Source organism: Podarcis vaucheri (assembly GCF_965113315.1).
Source record: "Podarcis vaucheri genome assembly, chromosome: 8".
NCBI lineage: Eukaryota > Metazoa > Chordata > Lepidosauria > Squamata > Lacertidae > Podarcis > Podarcis vaucheri.
In genome coordinates this window covers 55,646,687-55,665,533 of record NC_138766.1, presented here as the reverse complement: position 1 = coordinate 55,665,533, position 18,847 = coordinate 55,646,687, and the positions used below count along the sequence as shown (strand labels likewise).

General features: G+C 41.7%; 1 protein-coding gene across 3 annotated transcripts in view; it reads right to left on the bottom strand.

Annotated features, from left to right (window-relative positions):
• The window catches only part of LOC309538335 (lipoxygenase homology domain-containing protein 1-like), a 179,666-nt gene that overhangs the window by 51,723 nt on the left and 109,096 nt on the right, over positions 1–18,847 (bottom strand). For all 3 annotated transcript variants that reach the window (XM_082233720.1, XM_082233722.1, XM_082233721.1), the window contains 5 exons: positions 15,724–15,943; positions 14,337–14,491; positions 13,173–13,386; positions 11,288–11,478; positions 8,148–8,358 (listed from right to left, as the gene is read on the bottom strand). In XM_082233720.1, coding sequence (XP_082089846.1) covers positions 8,148–8,358; positions 11,288–11,478; positions 13,173–13,386; positions 14,337–14,491; positions 15,724–15,943 — 991 coding nt within the window. The remainder of the gene's footprint in view (positions 1–8,147; positions 8,359–11,287; positions 11,479–13,172; positions 13,387–14,336; positions 14,492–15,723; positions 15,944–18,847) is intronic.

Genomic DNA, 18,847 nt, shown 5'->3' with positions numbered 1-18,847 from the left:
ATTCATGTGCTGTGTGCTTGTCTGACTTGAAGAGTCCTCATGCTCTGCATTCTTCCCTAAACAGTTTTCTTCTCTTTATAAAACGTCACTGACATATCTACACACGGACGCCTTAGTACCCTAAAGTGAGTTTGCTAATTAGCTGCTCTGGGGGGGAAATAACCTAATTAAATTTGCATAAAATATATGATTAACTTGCTCGTATGAAGCATCTCTGAAACCAAGAACAACCTGTTCTAACGAAAGGAGATAGTTGCTAGGGAAGTAGTAAGTTCCGCCCTTACTCTGTCCTCCCGAAATATATGGGTGCTGCCCACTCACCCTCTGTCTGTTTTCAGAGATTCTTCACACAAAAAACTTGAACAAACGTGATCAAGCTGATCTGAGCTGCAGTGTAAACTGCTCACAGATCCTGGAACCATTCCTGCAGAGCTTCTGTGGCATTGCTTCTAATCGTTCTTTCCAAATCAGCAGGGAAACACTAAAGATTGAATCAGTTGACTGGCTCTGAGGAAGAGAAGTCAGACCCTCCCAAGACCTCTGGGGCTGCTGTTACAGTAGAGCATTCCAAGTTACCAAGCCCTTAGGACATGGGTGGAGACAGGGGCAGGGAGGGACAGCTGTCCTTCCATATAAAAAAAATCAATAAAAATACATAGCAAACTGAGGTTCTCTCCCCCCCCCCCAAACAAAAGGCCAACTCCCCACAAAAAATATCCTGGCTATGCCCATGCCTAATGACACCTCAGACTCAGCTATACAGCTGCAAATAAGTTTGTTGTAAATTGTAATATATAAATGTGACACTAGGTGGTGACAGGGAGTTATAGCAAATTCAATTTATTTTTCAAAACTTTTTTTTAAAAAAGCATGTTCATAGCTTTTCTTATATATGTATAGATTCCACCCTCACCTACTCTACCCCCCCATTTTATTCTTTATTATTAAATGTATACCCCACCCTTCCTCTGAAAGGGGCCCAGAGAAGAAAACCTTCCCCCATATATGACATCTTGATCTCTTCCTTGACTCTAGACACACACATCCTTTTATCCCCAGCCACCAGTTGATCTCAGTTGAGACATAACAATAAAAAAACGCTTAAACACCTAAAGCCATACCGCATAATAATCCTTAATCAACATAAAATCTCTAATGCTCAATGGCACAAGCCAGCCAAATACAGAATGATCTGCAACATGATCCTCACGAGTTAGAAAAAAGTGAGTTATTCTTTTTAAATTTGCACCAGGATTTGACTATTTGGAGAAGACCTCTTGTGAAGCTAGGCTATGGTGATGGTCTCACAATCCTGGGAAAGAGAAGAGGCAGAACTAATTCTTGCAGCCCATCTGTTTTCACAGTAAAGGCAGGAGGACAGGAAACGTCTGTACTTTGCTCTGGAAGACTCAAATGAGAATCTGTGCTTTACCTAGTCAATCTGCTCTAAACAGGCCTCCCATTCTGAAGTCTGATGGCATTGCAGAGCCGGCCTGCCCACGAGGCAGGGTGCAGCAACCGCCTCAGGTGGCAGAAGTAAAAGATGCAGTGCTCTGCCTGAACCACTGCTTCTGCCATCACCAGTGAGATGGAGGCATTCTGGCACATTGTTCTGCCACTGGGTCATTCCAGTGGCAGAAGGGGTGTGTGTGGTGGCAGCAGACATAGAAGGGCAGGAGGCAGCAAATCTCATTTCGGCTCAGGTGATGAAAAGGGGCAGGCCACCCCTGTGGCCTGGGATGTGGAAGGAAAACAGAAGGACGTTTTTGGGAGTCCCTGACTATTAAGTTTAAATGTTTAACACAGCACACACACAGAAATACCATTCTGAGAACTGTAATTTTCAAAACCCTTCTCTGTAGAATGCAGGATAATCTTGTCCTCTAAGAGTGGAAGAAAATGGATAGCCAAACTTACAGACCACATTTCAATCATGGCTTTTTTAAACCTTTTGGGCGCAGTCACAGCAAGAGCCACATTTCCGCTGAAACATTTTAGTGCAACACTCAAAATGTCAGTTTTTAAAGGACTTTATTAAGCAGCTGTGGCAACTGCTGCCTTCTCCTCACCTTTCTGCTGTACTATAGCTAATGTAGCTAAAGTGGCTCCCTAATATGAACTGCTTTAAATATATGTAGCTGGCAAGGAGCTCATGTATAGGTGCTGAAAAGCACTCATCCAGCAAAGGTGAGCACTCATCCAGCAAAGGACAGTCTCCCCTTGCCTTCCACTCTCTCTGACTGTAGGATTTTTATGACACAGTTTTTAAAAATGGCTGGGCCAGCATATCACCTAACAGCAACTCTAGATTCGCATAACAAGGCTATTCTCCACTAGGGAACAGCAAGCTGGAAATGGTGTTCTTATCTGTAAGGTATAATATGCCTTAGGTAGGGGTTTTCCAACTTTTTGACCTTACCCTACCAGCACCCGACATCCACTACTTTATGCCCATCTTAAAAGTGAAAGCACGTGGAGATCTCAATGCCAGTTGTGTGTAGCAGCAGTGTGTTGCTCAGTGCAAAGATTTATGGACTTGATGGGTATGTATCTAACACTAGGATTAAAAGAAGACTAGGACAGTTCTGACCCCCTATGGACAGAGCTATTGGAACTGAAACAGTGGGGTGATAGCCTGAGATTCCCAAATCAGGTTGGGATAACTGGGAGGCTGGAATTAAGAAAAAAAATAGTGTTGGGCTGTGTTCATACTCCCATTTACTGACCCCCACCCCCTTAAAAACCTACAACAACATTACTGTTTGATGCATCATTTCTTGAACCAGCTTAACACCAATTCAAGTCATTAGGTAAAGGTAAAGGGACCCCTGACCATTAGGTCCAGTTGTGACCGACTCTGGGGTTGCAGTGCTTTATTGGCCAAGGGAGCCGACGTACAGCTTCCGGGTCATGTGGCCAGTATGACTAAGCTGCTTCTGGCGAACCAGAGCAGCACACGGAAATGCCGTTTACCTTCCCGCCGGAGTGGTACCTATTTATCTATTTGCACTTTGACGTGCTTTCGAACTGCTAGGTTGGCAGGAGCTGGGACTGAGCAACGGGAGCTCACCCCGTTGTAGGGATTCTAATCGCCAACCTTCTGATCAGCAAGTCCTAGGCTCTGTGGTTTAACCCACAGCACCACCCACATCCCTATTCAAGTCATTAAACTGGTCCTAATCTGTCTCTAGCCAAGGTGTGAATGCCTTGACTTAGGTTAAAAACATTTACACCCCGTCAATACCCCCTGGTGTGTACACAGTCAGATGAATCAGGCACTAATGAAACTGGGCATGTGAATTGTAGTTGTTTAACCAACTAGAACTCATTTGATTAAACAATTAACTAATTGGTTAAAGACTGCATAATTTAAATTGGGGAGTGACAACAGTGAGTTATATCCAACATAGCACCATGTGAGCATTCTGTCACCGGCACAGAGAAGGCCTTACTGCTGCTTTTGGCAACTGATCTTATCTAAGTCTGTCTATTGTTATACCAAATCTTTTCATACAGCTGCTCTTTAGTGTGATTCCTGTTCTTTTCAACTTGAGCCGCATATAATGAAGTTCCCATTAGATTGCACCCTTGGCAACTAGAAATGTATGATTTCCCATTATAAAAGCAAAAGGTCTGCTACCTGTCATTTATCAGGGGGAAGGCAGATAATGTGATGCTCAATAGTTCTGATTCCATGCACGCATGCTGGAGCACACATTTCAGAAGATTTACATGCACAAAATATTAAAAGCCACACTGTAAATCCAGTGCCAAATTTCAGTGGTTGTCTTCATCAGCTTATTTATTTGCAACTGGGTGTGAGGAAGCAAAACATAAAAATAGTGGCAAAGGACTTGAAATTTGTCTCCAGGTCTTGCTCACTTTTGTGGGATTTATGATTAAATTCCAACCCCAACTTCTCCTGTCACATTTATTTTTGACTGACAGCAGGAAAGCTGGAGGCTTGGTTTTTGTATCCCAGTGTAGTACGGAATAAATGGAAACTTTGGCCCCATCTGCACTGCACATTTAAAGCAGCATCGTGTCAGTTTAAACAGTCATGGCTTCCACCAAAAAATCCTGGAACTTTAGTTTAGGGTGCTGAGAATTGTTAGGAGATCCCTAGTTCCTTCACAGAGCTGCAGTTACCAGAGTGGTTTAACAGTCAATCCCTTTCCCCCAGGGAACTCTGGGGATTGTTGCTTTCTGAGGGAAATAGGGGTCCCCTAAAAGCCTCAGCGCCTAGGGCTTGCCGATCGAAAGGTCGGCGGTTCGAATCCCCGCAGCGGGGTGCGCTCCCGCTGCTCGGTCCCAGCGCCTGCCAACCTAGCAGTTCGAAAGCACCCCCGGGTGCAAGTAGATAAATAGGTACCACTTACCAGCGGGAAGGTAAACGGCGTTCCGTGTGCTGCGCTGGCTCGCCAGATGCAGCTTTGTCACGCTGGCCACGTGACCCGGAAGTGTCTCCGGACAGCGCTGGCCCCCGGCCTCTTGAGTGAGATGGGCGCACAAACCCCAGAGTCTGTCAAGACTGGCCCGTTCGGGCAGGGGTACCTTTACCTTTACCTTTACTAACAACACTTAGCACCCTTAACAAACTACAGATTCCAGGATTCTTTGGTGGAAGCCTTGACTGTTTAAATTGGCATGATGCTGCTTTAAATATACAATGCAGACGAGGCCTTTATTTCAATCTAAGTTACTGCTGGGTTTACATTCCCTTACCCCCCAGCATAGACCTCCATCCCCCCCTCTCTTTTTATTTAAAAATATATGTTCATGGTAAAGCATTTCAAAATGGAGGAAATCTGGAATTTGCATAGGCACAAGAGAAAAAGGCCAGGAGAAACGGTCTAGTGTGGTTTATGATTTCAGATCTAAGCACATGCATAGCACAATAAAAGCATGTGTCCCCTCAGAAAGTCCCACTGAATTCAATGAGGTTTATTTCAAGGTTGGCGTGTAAGAACTGCAGACTTAGTAGAAGTCAGTCTCACAAAACTTGATGGGATTTACTTCTGAGTAATATGTTTAGGATCACTCTGTAAAACTGATTATGGAAAACACCACGAGAAGGAATAATAAGTAAGATTGATGACAGATGACACATTAAGTACAGATGGGGGGGAGGGTAATAAAAAAAGTGCTTGATTCATTTCAAAACTTTTCCTACAGCTCCTGTTATAAGCCTCAGCTATTCATATCGAGTAATACATAATAAAAAGGGATGAATTTAGATATTGTGACATTTCATGAAGTCATTCTTTAATAAGTCTGAGGTATATGTATAGAAAGGATTGTATCATGATTGAAGTAAGGATTTTAAAGGCCAATTTTGCATCAAAATGTGAGAGACACTGGCACATGAGAGACGTATTGCTAATAATGATGGGCACCAAGAAAAGATATTCTGGTTAACTGTACTTAGCTTATTTTCAATGAAACAGAATATCAGCAGAAATTAGTGTGGAAAGAAAGATGGTTATTTTAAATGACATCTTTCCCCCACTGAGCTGTGCCTTTCCTAATTTGGTTGGGGGTGGGGGTCTTCTTTATGTCTTTCCCCCTATCATTGTTGAAAAAATTATGCCATGCTCCCATTAAAACAGACCTACACTCAAGAAAACCTAGCATTTTGTAACAGTTTATTTCTTTCTATTCTACTATATTTATTTTCTCACATTTATACTCCACTTTTCCTCTAAGGTGCTGTGCATGGTTTCCCACTCTCTCCATTTTATTGTCACAACGACCCTGTGAGGTGGATTAAGGCCGAGAGATTATGGCTTTGCCCAAGGTCACTCTGCAAGCTTCATGCCTGAGCAGGGATTTAAACTGTGGTCTCTCAGGCCCTAGTCCAACACTCTAACCACTATGCTGCAACTCTTCATTGTAATACAGAGAAAACAAAGGAAGCAGGGAGAAGCACAGTGAGCAAAAAGTAAGTGTCTTTGTGTGACCATTACTTCAAGGATATTATGCCATTATTTAAACGGTGGTATTCTAGACTCTAGGGACACGGGTGGCGCTGTGGGTAAAAGCCTCAGTGCCTAGGGCTTGCCGATCGAAAGGTCGGCGGTTCGAATCCCTGCGGCAGGGTGCGCTCCCGTTGCTCGGTCCCAGCGCCTGCCAACCTAGCAGTTCGAAAGCACCTCCGGGTGCAAGTAGATAAATAGGGACCGCTTACCAGCGGGAAGGTAATCGGCGTTCTGTGTGCTGCGCTGGCTCGCCAGATGCCGTTTGTCACGCTGGCCACGTGACCCGGAAGTGTCTCCGGACAGCGCTGGCCCCCGGCCTCTTAAGTGAGATGGGCGCACAACCCTAGAGTCTGTCAAGACTGGCCCGTACGGGCAGGGGTACCTTTACCTTTACTATTCTAGACTCTAGAGTAAAAGATAGTTCTGTGCTTGATGTAAAAGCAGATCAACATATCATTTGAAAAACAAACAAACTTAAATTGGAATAAATATTGGAAAGTTTGCTTTTGAGATATGAAGCCAGGTCTCTCAATAATTTGGGCAATTAAGTGGTACAGGCATGTAGGGGAGGAGATTGGCAAACAGCAGATATTCCCTTCCCCTTGTGCTTTCTGCTTGTGTAAGGGCCGTTCTCAAATCATGCTAAAATTCTGTGAAAAAGGACTGCCACCACATTCTAAACACATTTGCTCACAAGTCCCAATATTCAAGAGAGATGGCATCAGACATCCTAGATCACATCTTAGAACAGGGTAGACCAACATGCAGCCCACATACGGCCCACGAGGTCTTTTTTGGAGGCCCTTGCTAAGTACCAAAGCTGCAACGAAGAGGAATTGACAACATGGTAGCCTTGCCCTGGTTTGCGACGACCACCGCAGGTCACCTGTCCCAGCAGCGGCTGAGAATTCTCCTTGGGGGTGGGATGCGGAGAGAGAAAGAGGGATGAGAGAGGGGGGAAAGGAAAAGAGCAAGATGCGTTTTCTCCAGCCAATCCAGCATTGTTTCATTTGGAGTAGTGGGGGCAGGCATTTTGAGAGGATCCCTAACTGGACCTGGAGACAGTGAGTGCACACATGAATGAGAGCGGGTGCGTTGCATATTTTCTCAGCAGCAGTGCTGGAAGCCGGAGCAGCAAAAGACGAGAGAAGGGGGGAAAGGGGAAGAAGCATAGTTGTGTGTGTGTGTGTATGTGTTGCATATGTTAAATCTATTAGTTGTGTGTTTCATTATATATATATATAATTAAATATATCAATTGTAAATACAGTGGTACCTCGGGTTAAGTACTTAATTCATTCCAGAGGTCCATTCTTAACCTGAAACTGTTCTTAACCTGAAGCACCACTTTAGCTAATGGGGCCTCCCGCTGCTGCCGTGCCGCTGGAGCACGATTTCTGTTCTCATCCTGAAGCAAAGTTCTTAACCTGAAGCACTATTTCTGGGTTAGTGGAGTCTGTAACCTGAAGCGTATGTAACCTGAAGCATCTGTAACCTGAGGTACCACTGTATTAAATAATATCAACTACACTGCAAACATTTTAATTTATAGTATGGAAATTTAATTCAGTCGGTGGCCCCAGGTTCTTTGTCAAAGAACTACTGCAGTCCACTTCATCTGAGAGGTTGGACCGTCCTGTCCTAGAACATGTGCAAAGGATTGCAGCATTTGCTTTGGCTGTAACCCCATGCATACACACAGTGGCATTTATTTCCTTGTGAACAGGCATAGGATTCAGTTACAGATGGGTAGCCGTGTTGGTCTGCCATAGTCAAAATAAAAAAAAAATCCTTCCTGTAGCACCTTAAAGACCAACTAAGTTAGTTCTTGGTATAAGCTTTCGTGTGCATGCACACTTCTTCAGATACACTGTGTATCTGAAGAAGTGTGCATGCACACGAAAGCTTATACCAAGAACTAACTTAGTTGGTCTTTAAGGTGCTACAGGAATGAATTTTTTTTATTTAGGCATAGGATTGTTCTCCTAGTTCCATATAGCAGACTATTTTTGGAGATGAAAGAATAGATGCTCTGAAAAAAGCACTTCCAACCGTCACTTTAGAATAAGGTCAAAATCATTCTCTTGGAAGGTTGCACCAACAACAGCTGCACAGGGGCATCCAAGGTCTTTAGCCTTTGTAATAAAAAAAAGAGAAGATTTCTCTTACCAGGTAAGGGATCCTGATCGGGACACAATGCTGGCAGTTCAACACATCTCTCTTCACTGGGTTTGAACCAACAGTCAAAATTTAGCCACATCTCTTGGTTGGTGCCTGTATGTTTCATATGCAGCATGGCTAAATGCCAAGACTCCTTCAGCAGAGCATGTGGACCAGATACTTGAATTTTGTAAAGGGAGCCAATGTTTGCCAGTTCAGCCTATGTGAAAGGGAAAACAAACAATAACCAAAACTTGCCTTTTGTATCAGCATAAAATAATTACTTGCCTGTCTGCTGTGTTTGAGGTCTTAATGGTTTCAACCACTAAGGGCACAGCAAAACCTCCCCTTACTGCCAGAGCTTTTAGGAGCAGTGAGGCCACCACCACATCCACCCACAGTCCTGCTCCTCATGGTGGCTGTGTGGAAAGTGGGGGCAGGACGATCAGGCCCAGATTGGGCCTCATGGCATTGTCCAATGACAATGAGGCCAGCACAAGATCCAATGGATCCCAGCTCAGCCCTTCCCTGTGTCCAGAACACCGTTTCAGGGCTTCCTCCAGGCAGCGGTTGGTTGGGTGCCCTGATGTCAACAGTCCCATGTGTTTCATAGGTGGAAGGGGGAGTGCTGTAACACTTAGGTGTGGCTGGAACCATTGGCAGTGGCTGGAAGGAAGCTAGCAAAGCCAGCAGAGCTAAGTGGAGAGACATTTCTACTTAGTTCAACCCTCCACCTCCCAGCCCAGCCTAACACTGGGTATGGATTGCTTTGCTCTATAAGAGCAACACATCAACATCATAGTACAAATAGGATTTTAAAATAATTATCAACCTTTAAAATAATTATAAAAGTCCTGGTTAATCTTTCTATGCACAATATTGTTACAAACATTGGGTGCCACCCTCACTCTCTGCTGAGTGGTAGCAAGATTCCAGGGCGTTCCAGGCACTCACAGGGTGTCAGTTCCTTTGGAGAATTGAGACATGGCAGAGACTGTCGTAGCTTTAAGAAATATGGTTTATTCACCTATTTATATCTTCAGGCTGCACAGAGGGAATGCAGATCTTACAGCATGGTCATCTGAAGACATGCTTGTCTCCCACAGCAGTGCAGCCCTGGAGTCAAATGGATTTCTTCAGCCAGCCTTCAGCCAACCTACCCAAGATGGATCTCTGTCTTCGTTCTCTCCCTTCTTCCCAGCAAAACTTGCTAAAAACACTCTTTTCCTGTCACCTCAAACACACACCCCCATCACCTTGGCAACCGCTGTCTGTCCTGGCCCAATAATTCCTTTTCAGTCAGGCCATCAACACCTTTTGTCATGTTAATGCATCTATCCCAGGCGAGGGAGGGCCTGGCTTTGAAAGGAAGCTTAGCCTGTATTTTTCCAATGGCTGGCAATCTTCCCTACAATACTCCAAAATACAGTAATCAAAATCCTACCATTTTTTAATTTCTAGGATTTAGGTGGGTCCCCCCCCCCCAAATCTATAACAATATTATTCACATGGACTATTGTGAACAGACGATGAGGTTTTCATCTGAATTAGATAAACAATAGAACACTGAGAGTCCCTTCGTGCATCACGTTTTTTACACCTCCTAAGATGTTTTTGCATTCCGCTGAAAAATATACAGCATAATTTCAACAAGCACATATTTGCAAATAAATACTGGTATCACACATGCACAAGAAAAGGAACTCAAGAGTTGGCTTCAGCAATACCCTGCAGTATATACATATAAAGTGTGGGAGAAAAAGCTTTATCTTTGCCTTTATGTTCTTTTGTGTGATTCTAAACAATGTTTTCATTTTATCTTAACACCAGGAAAATTAAAAGCTATTGATCCTTTGATTTATAATCTACCATTTAGACCCTTGTAAACAAGGCACTTTGCTGTGCTGTTTTTATGAGAGGCAATCTAGCTGCACTGATGCTAGCAAGGATTCAAGTACTATTTTCATTCCTATCAGTCTTTTATGGAAGAAACATCTTTCCAGGGTGAACAGTAAGTAAAGTAGCTGAGATCAGCAGGGTCAATGTCAGCCCCCAACATACCTGAGCAACTGCTACTCAATGGGCCCATCACTGTCCTAGCCAGACAGCAGCAGACAGCTAGGTCTAACCACCATTTAAATTTCCCACGATGCTCCCAACAGGGCATCATTCTGGGGCGCTGTGAGTAATTAGTAGGGTGACTAGATCCAGCTGCTTGAATTGCTGCTGCTCCACTTGCTGCCAGCTAAGGCTTTCCAAGGCCCTTTCAAACCTGGAGGGAAGTTCACTAAAGAAAAAGCTGAGGACACGTATTGGCAATTCATCAGTGAATAGTGCTTGGCATGTGTGCAAATGTGTCCCAGGTTGTGAAAAGTAAGTATAGTTTCACTTAAAAGGTGTCATTGTTTCTTCCAGTGGCACATTACTGCCCCTGCAAAATTGCTGAGATCATGGTGGCAGTGGAATGGGAAGGGCCCCCAAAAGGGATTGTTTCAAGATTTGACAGTTGCCAAGTTTGTTTCCAGACCCAATTCAAGGCACTCGTGTTAGCGCTTAAAGCCCTAAACAAGTCAGATTCCAAGTACCTGAAAGACCGTTTCCTTCCCTAGAGGCTTCCTCAGGTGCTAAGATCTGTGAAGGTTGCCCTCTTGGTTGTTCTACTGCCTGCAGAAGGTTGAGAGTGATAGCCCAAGAGGTGGCATTCTCAGTAGCAGCCCCTAAGATGGGAAACTGGCACCTTCACTATACAGCTTTTGACAAATGTTTTGGATACTTGAGATGTATATTTTTAGGACCCACCTTGTTGTTTTTAATTTTAAGTTGTTTTAAGATGCTTTTGATACTGTGTAATATTGTATTTTAATATAAATGTTGTGTTTGAATTACTGCAGCCCACTCTGGGACATAAGGGTAAACAGTGGGTAATAAATAGTAGCAGCAGCAGCAGCAGCAGCAGCAGCAGCAGCAGCAGCAGTAGTAGTAATACATAGAATGAGTTCACTGATCTTTGGGTCATCTTACAGCTTTAAAGTGGCACACACATGTACACATGGTATAGCCCCCAAATCATCTACTCTAAGCAATGTCTTTAGCCTTTGTATTTTTGTTTCTTGTAAAAAAAGAAAAAGAAAAAAGGAATACTTAATTACTTTGATTTCTGTTGCTGTTCCTGAAAACTGATGTGACAGCTTTTTGTGGTCTTGGTCTCCATAGAAAATGAAAGTCAAGTTTACAGGTTCAGTTTCAGTGTTCATATCAGACCCAATGATATCCATTATCCATAAACCGGAGGACTTTTTGTTGATTTGAGGATCTTTTGTGCAAGAGATCAGTTTTTTACCTTAAAAGGGAGTAATGAAAAAATCAATAATTGGATATAATTGGATCCAGTTTGGGTGGTAAACAAAAGGTGTGATAACTCACTTTAAGTTCTACTTATTTCAACTGTATTTAATATGTATATGTATTTAACTTTTAAAACTTCAGCAACTCTGCCCCCTCCAAAAAGCTCAACAACCCTACTTACATGTACTTACGATTGGCTAAATTTTACCCCAGTGCTATGTTGCTTTGCTACAACCATGACAACAGTAGTATTGCACCTATAGAGTTGCTCTTTAATAATTTAATACCCTCTTAATTTTAAATCACAGATATAGAGTCCTTTTAAACTAGTACCATTTGGGTTTCATTGTCCATTCTGAAGTTAATTATTAAGCAACAGACAGCATCCTTCAGAGTCCTAATTAATTGTTCTCATAGAAAACACCAATGCTCTGCAAATTCCACTATATCATCCACAAATACTCTTTAGCGTGAGAGACAATGACAGGTGAAGATAACAAATGGCTTCAACAAAATACTCTTGCAATCAGGCCATAAATAGGAACATGCTGTGTGATAGTGACAAGTGAACATATAATAAAGCCTAATCTGCTCAAGATCCTAGCACAGCAGGGTTGAATATTTGGGTTTCTGTCTACTATATTTGTACCATTAACCCTGCAGTAATAATATCTATTAATGTATTTTTGTTGTTCCCTGCAGGAGGGTTCCTGTGACTTTAACAGTTGCAAGAGGCAGGAAATCAACAGGTGATACTTTTCTTGGCTCAGGCACATAGCTGTGGGATGAAATGTCACCCACTTAATTTGTTAATGAGACAAGAGCATCACCCTTTGGTTCTGTAGTCCCAGGGCAACTGGTAGTTGGATGTAAGCATTCTTTTTGGCAGGGAGGTCAAAGCATGGAGCCAGACTGGGCTCCCCTTTGATGCCATTCTGTTCTAGGAGGCAAGGCGAGCAGCCTCTTAACAAAAGCCCTTACTTTGCCCATGGAAGAGATCAGATTTTGCATGTAACCTTTCCCCTTAAAAATCCAAATGCTTATTTTTTATTTGGTAATTTTGAGAAATCATCATTATAACTGGGCAACTAATAAATCTTATATAGATAGATTTATATGGTTCCAGATTCAAAAGTTCACAAGCTGCAGACTGTGGGATACTAGTTAATAATGTATTTTGTCTACCAATACTGTCAGCTATTAAATTTCACTGTATTGTATATTTAAAATACTTTCTGCGAGAAACAAAATACCATTGCATGGCAGCTATTAGATGGTGCAATATAAAAAAATGCTTTTCTGTGCCAGTTATCAAATACAGTGGTTTTCAAACACAGTTCTGACTGGTGGACAAGTATCTAAAAAAAACCCACTTGTCTAGCACAGTTGATCTTCCTCTTCAATGTGCAGCCATACCAGAAGATCCAGTGTGTTTGGACAATCCTCTCTGTTTGCCCTGTGTAATGGCAGACCCCAAAGTGTTCCAAGTGAAATGAATATATGCTTTAGGGCATCCCTGAATTTTCTGCAACACTCATTGTTATAGGAAGTGCTATTGAAGACATAAACTCTGCTGTTTCAGTTCTTTAAAATGATAATAAGAATAGCTACAAATCACCGGCAAAAAGCAACTGTCAGCTATCAAACTGAAACATGGTGAAGACAGAAGGAACTTATAGAACAACCTACCTATTGTTTCAATCTCACACACAGTGTCACAGATTCCCAGGTGAGTATCGAGCCAATTCCAACATGGGAAGACCCATTCTTTATCAGAGTTCTCAGACTTCTTAACTGTTACCATCTTCAAGTATATTCCGGCTCCATATCCTTCTCCATCATGTCCTATAACTACCTTTTTCAAATGGCCCAAGGCAACCGCCTCCACTAAGAAGGAATCCACCTGAAGAAGAGCTACTTTTTAATTTACAAATATTAAGTAATCAAGTCTAGACATAACAGTTTTGGGTGTGTGTGGAATTTGTATAGAGAACAAGATCTGGATGTCATGCCTGACTATTGAATCTTTAAGCACTTCAAGTTATTTTCCAGATTGAGGCACATTGACTACTTAGTGAATACCATTTAACAATTACAATAAACTCCATCATGTTTCTCATACTCAGGAAATTACCCATCCCCAACATGGTCCCTTCCAGATCTTGTTGGGCTGCAGCTTCCAAAATCTCTGACCACTGGCCTTGCTGACTAGAACTGATGTGCTGTAGTTAGCTGCATTCTTAGTACCCTCACCATTTTGCTATCTTTTCATATCTATATCTATATCTATATCTATATCTATATCTATATCTATATCTATATCTATATCTATATCTATATCTATATCTATCTTCTTGGCTCCTCTGTGTTTCAATTCAGGACAGTTAAAAATAAAAGTTCCAGAGAGAGTAAGGCTACTGTCTCTCTTCTCCTGCAGCCCTATTTTAGGATACTTCAGCTGACTATTTTTTTAAAAAGAAGAGTCCCTTGCTGGCTGGGACACACCATTGCTATGCAATACCACTCATCCAATGCTTATCCAATCCAATTATAATAAAGGAGGGGGAAAGAACTGAGATTTCTCCCCATCTCTCAGCAGCTAGTCTTTCTTCAAGCGACGAATCTACTTGCTACCACTATGTAGCAAAGTGATAACTATACAATGTAATTGTAATATTCTGTTGCATTTGGAAAATGTATAGGAGAATAAAATGAAACTGGAAACTGGGTAGTTACATGTAAACAATGAGGTTCATAATATTTACAAACCACTTTGTAATCAGGTGCTTTGTACCTTCTCCATTTCATTGCATTAAATGAGGGTTTGGGTGTTATTGTTTCTTGCTGTGTTACCTTATTCCTTGTAAACTGTTCTCCTGCAGTGAAAGAGCGTTGCAGTTTCCTGATACCTGTGTCACCTCTATCGCCATAAAGTATTACGTAAAGGTTTGCAAAAGTTTCTGCTCCCCATAAATCTCCAGTGTGTACAGAAACAACATATTTATGCACTGAGAAAAAGGAAAAATAGGAGAACAGCATTCAATAATACACTATTGCTTCAAAACTACAAAATTACACACAGAGAGACATTGTATTTCAGTGCTGCCAAAACAAAGTAAAATACAGTATCCAAATAAAGTAGATATAATTGATATCTACTGGTATCCAGAGATCTACTGCCTTTTTTACTAGAATATATAGCAATCATGATTATATATAGCCAATACGGCATGGCATGGATTAGATCAGGCACAAAAGATTGAGGAATAGACACATGAAGGCTTAAGGTTCTTAAGGGGACAGCTAGCTGAACTTAACTGTTCCAGGAACGAAAAGCCAAAGTGACAAAACCAGCCTATTTAACAAGTGAACCTGAACTAAATGCCCCCATGTCAGTGACACAATGTGGAGTAGGTGAGAAAACTGACCCACCAATGCCAAAATTCCAACTCAGTGACCAACAAGTCAGACTATGAACTAGGGATGTGGGCAAGTGCCACCTATAAAGGAGAAAAGAGGCATAGCCAGAGCTTAAATAAGATCCACTGTCCTACCCCCTCAGGCCACAACTATGTCCCACAGCCCAATATATCAGACTGCTAAGAAAAAGGAAAATAGTTTTTTGGATAGGTGATAGAATAAGTGGGTAAGGGGTTTGAGGGTCTTAGAAGGAGAATAAGTTAAAGCTGTCTTCATATTTTAAACATAATCAAGAGTCAAATTCTGCAGCTTGTTCCCAAACCAGGAAATATAAGTCTTCACAACATTTCTATTTATAATTGCACCCGGTAACTTAATTAATTACAGCCCATACATTTTACTTGTGTTTGCACTTGGAAATGTAGGTAGCATTATGAGAAATAAAGCAATCCTTTTTAAAAATTATTATTACACAAGGAAATCATTCCTAATAATCACTTCAGCCATTCAAGTTCGTGTAAGTGAAAGAATCCAGTGCTCCATCTTACAAAAATGACTTTCCATTACTCCCAATTATGTGCTTTATCTTTTGCCAGTATAATTCTAACTTTTTGGTTTGCACACAAAGTTGTGCATAGAGTATAACAATGGCCAAGCAGTTTCTCATTTAATTAAGAGGGATTTGAGTACTTGTGAAGCATTGCTTCAGATCCACAGTAATTTTCAAGCACTGAGAAATTTAACAAAATACTTAGTTTTGCTGCACTGATTTCTTTCAAATGTTAGTTCACCTTGTTCCTGTCTTCTCTGCTATTTTTACCTGGTAAAGGCTTCTGGTTCTCAGTCACTGCAGGGAATTCTTTCACCAGCTCTTGGTGTTCTCGGCTAAGAGAAAACCAGCAGTTACAGTCAAAGTTCACTTCTTGATTAGTGTGCAGCTCTTCCATCTGAAAAGACTTCAAATGCCAACCCTCAAAGTCTGGCAAATCATCACAGCTGACCCGAATCTTATACACATCTCCAACATCTCCAGATTCAATCTGCAGTGAAGAAAAATGGAAGAGCAGGTTACCTGAGCAGAAGGAGGGAGGACACAATATAGATTTTTACAAGCTGGAGAAGATGCCTCACTATATTGAAAGCATGGTATGGTCTGAAGGCATATGAAGCCAACCACTTATGGAACGCTTTCCCCATTGAGATCAGGAAGGCACCAATTATGGGGCTTTTTTCTGCCATCAGTTAAATACATGTTTGTTTACCCAGGCTTTCCCTGACCACCAGTACCATGGAATCATAGAACTGTAGAGTTGGAAGAGACCCAAAAGGCCATCTAGTCCAAATCTCTGCAATGCAGGAATTACAGATAAAGATAAAGAATCACTGGCAGACCCTCACATCATGCTGCCTTAGGTGTTTCAATGCATGATAGATACCATTTCCTTTCCCCAGTGAAGTTAGGTTTTGTGCCTAATCATGAAGTATGTGAAGACTAAGGCTATATTTGCGCATTGCATTTTTAGGACAATGTTAAACTCTTTTAGTATATTAAACTCAAACTTTTTTTGTTTTATATTATTTAATCAATATTTGTTACTCATAGTGGACATTACAGTCTCCCTGTGTTATTGACGGATTGGATGCTGGAACTGAAGGTTCTGTCATGACTTTGCTACTTCAATTGTGATGGTCATTTTTGTTGCTACTGCTGCTGATAGTTAAAAGGTCAAGAAAATCAATGTAATGTCTTTCACTGCTCACCTCCTCCCTGGATTTTTTCAATTTATGTAGGCAGAGAAAGAATTGATGGTGAATAATGCCAAGATGAGAATACAGATATAGATAAGGAAAAATCATTCCCAATTACTTTCATCCTCCCCTGTATCAACATAGACAAGGCAGAAAGAACCTCTCCCTTTTTGCAGCACTATCACTTTTTTTGTTCATCCATATATTTTTTTCACTTACCCATATACCAGAATCATACAGTGGTGGAATCTACACACATATAAAAAACGCTGTGAAAATTCTTTTTTAAAAAAAGATTTGAAAAATATATTGAATTTACCATAGCTCACCAACGCCATTTAGTGCCACGTTTGTATATTGAACTTTACAACACACTTTAAATGCTTTATTTGTCACTGTATAGCTGAGTCCCATGTAACTCTGCTAGAGTACAGTGCTTCAGTTCACAGTAAGGGAATCACACATTGGAATGCTTCCTCTTAAAACTGAAAACATCCTCTGCACATAGAAGATGTGCATGCAAGATGCGTGTGTTGTAACCATGGGGCATTTAAATGAGTTAGTCAGTGACTGCATATTTATACTCTTTAGAAAAGCAGTGAATGCCTTGTGGCAGGAAAGCTTGCCATGCATTTCACTGAAGCGGTTCATTCAATGTTCTTCAGGTTGGCCTGTTTATTCCACATCCATCCTGATTCGTCTGCACAAAGCTTACACGCTAGTTAGACTAGGCCTAGCTTTTACTGAGCTATTGTTTTGTTTATAGAAGGAGCGGGGAACCTCTGGCCTGCAGACCAATCTTGGGCTGCCAAGGGCTCCAATTTGGAAAGCCAGTCCACTTCCCCAAAACCATGTCCACCAGTGACATCAGCTGATGGGTGGCAGAACAGGGTTTAATCCTGCATTGTCTGCCCTGCCCTGCTCCCAGCAGCAAACAGGAGTGCCCAGCCTAGGCAGTAGGATTTAATATTCTCTCATCTGCTGATGAGTGGAGATTTGGAGAGAGATCAGAGTGAGACTTTAAATCTCAGGGATTTAAAGGGAAAGCAGCAAGCTTAATGCATTTTGCAATATTTGCATTTATTTACAACTATGCAAGTTGAGCATAAGGTGGAGGTTGATAGCATTAACACTCCAACAGATGCTGCTCCCCCACTAAGTTTCTAAGGTGGCAAAAAACTCCATAAGATTTTTCCAGGGTGCAACTCAACCTTCTGTGCAACTCTGTCAGTTGCAGTCTCTGATACCATCTGCACCTGATGACACCATTCCCCACAGAAGAAGAGGGACTGCCTGAGGAAGATGTGCCCCCAACAATTCTCCAACCATTAGCTCCTATGGAAGCAAATTGCTTGCACTTGGAGAACTGTTTTACATAATAACGCTAAACCTGTCTGCCAAGTTGGATCACTCAGGCAATCCCTCTGTCATCCCCAGACCCCAATCTTACAGGCAGTGGGGAGAATCCTGGAAAAGTCCTTTAGTCTGAACACAGTCCAACAACTAAGGAATAGGATTGATTATCCCACAAAATGTCTTGGGCCTCATATTGAGATGATACCAATGTTTTAAAGGACTGTGGTGTAACACAGTAAATGCCTCCCTAGTTCCCCTGCTACACTGGTTACCCAGGCCTGTTGCTAAAATACAGAAATTCAAATGACATGCAATGGATATAAAACAAGGGGGGAAATTCATTGCATTAAGCACCTTAAAAAGATCCCATAATAGTATAATACCAATTTCCATTATGTTGGTTTATTATATTCTACTAAGAATGTTTTTCCTACTTTCTATTAGCTGAAAAATTATCTCCCAATAAGATTTCCAATGAACAAGAATCCATATTTTGCCCTCCTGAACCTAGGCAACAATCTTAAAGTTTTCTCAGGTTTGCTGGGATATGCCTCATGCAAACTTTCCTGCCAGAGTACCAGACAAAAATTTGCACTTGGGGCTTGGCCGTCAGGAAGCCATAGATATCCATGAATTTGCAAGACTATCATGATGTCAGTCATTTTTCTCTGGCTCCTATTGATAGTTTGATAGCAATCCATTTGATTAGTTTGACTGGCTATTGCATCATCAAAAATTGCTATATGAACTAAAGCTCAAACAGCCCAAACTTAGATGGCAGATTTTATGAAATTGGGACTGCATCTAAATTTCACACCATGTGGATTAGTCACTTCTAA